The sequence below is a fragment of the Lactuca saligna genome, chromosome 9, assembly GCF_052625555.1.
Source record: "Lactuca saligna cultivar CGN05327 chromosome 9, ASM5262555v1, whole genome shotgun sequence".
NCBI lineage: Eukaryota > Viridiplantae > Streptophyta > Magnoliopsida > Asterales > Asteraceae > Lactuca > Lactuca saligna.
In genome coordinates this window covers 54,365,212-54,367,909 of record NC_136425.1, presented here as the reverse complement: position 1 = coordinate 54,367,909, position 2,698 = coordinate 54,365,212, and the positions used below count along the sequence as shown (strand labels likewise).

Genomic DNA, 2,698 nt, shown 5'->3' with positions numbered 1-2,698 from the left:
GGTATTTTAGGTATTAAAAATCATGTATATTTAATCGTTGGTACTTTAGGTATTAAAAATCATGTATATTTAATCGTTTTGGCTGGGTATTTATCATATATTTAGGTTGTTATGTTGAACTCGGGTATTTTGGACATAAAAAATCATTTATGTTTGGTCATTTTGTTGATGTGTGGTTGATTTGTTTTCTTATTTGCAGCATTTTCATGAGCCACGATATTTTGTGTTTATAAAATATATTGTTTGAGGGTAATATAGTTATTTTGCACGGCTAATCAAATGAAAAATCAAATTATAAGTTTCAATCAGAAGTTAATAAGTCAAACTTCTAACTCAATCAACTTTGAACTCATTTCAACTTTTAGCTTTAATTCTAACTCAATCAACTTTTAACTCATTCAGCTCTAATCCAATTAACCACTATCCAACGACATAAGTTGGTTCATAAATTACAACCGCTTAATTACCGATTAATACCGTAAAAACACAAATAAAGATCTACAATATTACTCAAGAAATTCAACAATAAAAGAGTTACCCTACGCTATTAACCCTCTCTTTTTTTACTTTCTCCTTTTCTTAAATCAACAACAATCACACTTATATTATCATTGCTCCGCCGTCCCATAGCAAGACGTACCAGTAAAGCCGCCGCCGATGCTGTGGCACTTCGAGATGCGTACACCTGCCCACCATCACCACCACCTCCTCCTCCTCCGTCCGCCCTTTGAGCCACCATCCCCATTTTACATTTTTCATCTTCTTGTTGGCACTTACGAACTACCTCGCAACTCAATTCACTTGATAAAACATCCCACAATCCATCACTAGCTAATATCAAACTCATATCCTCGGATTCTCTTCTCGTGAATGTGTACTCCGGCTCCGATGTTACCACTTGTTTTAGAAATCTGTCGCCTGTTTGAACTCGTTGAAGAATTTTATCAAAAATCTACTTTAAGATTATAACAGAATGTTCATTGCTGAAAGGAGTAGAACTAGAAGATAACCTATAGCTCGAGACATAGCAAGAACACCTTCAACTCGTGCTCCGTTTCCGGCGAACAAGATCCGGCCACCGGAAGCTTCGATTCTTTCACGTTCGTCTTCCCGGTCAGGCTGTAATTAATTAAACAAATAGAATATAACAAATCTGACTTCAATCAAGACTTTGTAACGACTTTGTGTTTACCTTATGGTCAAAGGAGAGTGGTACGGCTTTTCCGCTACGGCTGAGGACGGCGCGTGAGTCGCCGCAGTTAGCGACGATTATGAACTCATCTGTCAAAAGCAACACCACCGCCGTGGATCCTACCAGAGATAACTGCGGATGGAATCTACACATCTTCGAGTTTTCTATCCCGTTGCATTGACATAACGCCATCGCCATCTCATCCATCCTCTCGAAACTCCGGTTGATTGCCGTCCGCCATAGCTCTTCCACTTCTTCTCCGGTTGAATTCTCTCCGGTGGTTTTCACGCGCATCAACTCCTCCTCCATGATAACGTGCATGTTCTCCTTACACAATGCAGACACCTGGTCAACACAAGTCCCATAATTACTATTTTCTCCTTCAAAAGTCAAAAATTAATTTAAAAACTGACAGAAATGCCCTCTTGTAACACGAAAACATTTCTGATTTTTACATATATGTAAAGACACGTGGCTTACGTGATGCCCTCCGTGGCCATCGAATACACCGAAGAAATGCACCGGTCTGTAACCGTTGATCTCCGGCCGGCAGAAGTTCGGTTGAACCGATATCTCGTCTTCCATGTCACGCGCCCTACCAACCACCGATATCGATCCGTACAGCGGTGCCGGTGACGACTCCAGCGTTTCCTTATTACTAGTCGACGGCTCGGCGTTCTCATTCACCAGCTCCGCCGCAGGTAACTTTGTAGTGTCCAAGTTCTCAGTTCCGGTTCCGGCGACAGGGGAAACTAAAGCTAACCTCCTCCTCATCTCAATCCTACGTCGACGTCGCTCCCTGGATTTAACAGGTGAATCAACATCCTCGTCGATCGGCCGCATCATGCTCCTCCGGCTTCCATACACCCGCTTCATTGAAAATCGCCGGCGATCTGGAAATATTGAAAACTTACCGTCATCTTTAACAGAGGTTCGAAAAGTGAAAACAATTTCCTTTGGGTGAAGAATATAAAGGAGGTAACGGAAGGGGCGGCTGCTCTCGGTGCCCATGAAAGCCGACTATGTGGCTCTCTGATGTTGCCACGTGGGAACGGGGTCAATTTAGATGGCGATAAACGACGATGGGAGCTGACACGTGACAGCGGAACTCCTAAGAATAAAGTCTCAAATTGTACACTTGTGGGCCAGGTATGATTCTTTTAGTACCACGTAAGTCCCTTCGGAATTGACATCTTGGGCCCATTTTGAGTTTACTTGGGTCCATCCACTACGTCAACTCAAGACTCAAGTCTTTGTACACATACAAGATCATATAAGGTCATGTATAGTTGTTAGTGAATATGCTATTGTATTTGTATTTGATTATGATAGTTATCATTTCAATAAACATCGAAAGGATGTAAACCATTTTGTATTATAAATATAAATAGCGAGTTGAGGATCAATGGAATTACAAGATTGACTTAATTTTTTATAGCATCAAGAGGAATTTTGTTATAATTTTTTTAAATGTAATTTTCACTTTAACGATTACTAGGTGGATCA

General features: G+C 40.9%; 1 protein-coding gene across 1 annotated transcript; it reads right to left on the bottom strand.

Moving 5' to 3' along the window:
* Positions 1 to 280: 280 nt before the first annotated feature.
* On the bottom strand, positions 281 to 2,211 carry LOC145013933 (putative protein phosphatase 2C 75). Its single transcript, XM_078972292.1, has 4 exons — positions 1,673 to 2,211; positions 1,193 to 1,537; positions 1,011 to 1,119; positions 281 to 918 (listed from the first exon to the last, which is right to left on the bottom strand). Exons 1-4 carry the CDS (start codon positions 2,201 to 2,203, stop codon positions 548 to 550), a joined length of 1,356 nt encoding a protein of 451 aa, XP_078828418.1. The 5' UTR covers positions 2,204 to 2,211; the 3' UTR covers positions 281 to 547.
* Positions 2,212 to 2,698: the final 487 nt, after the last annotated feature.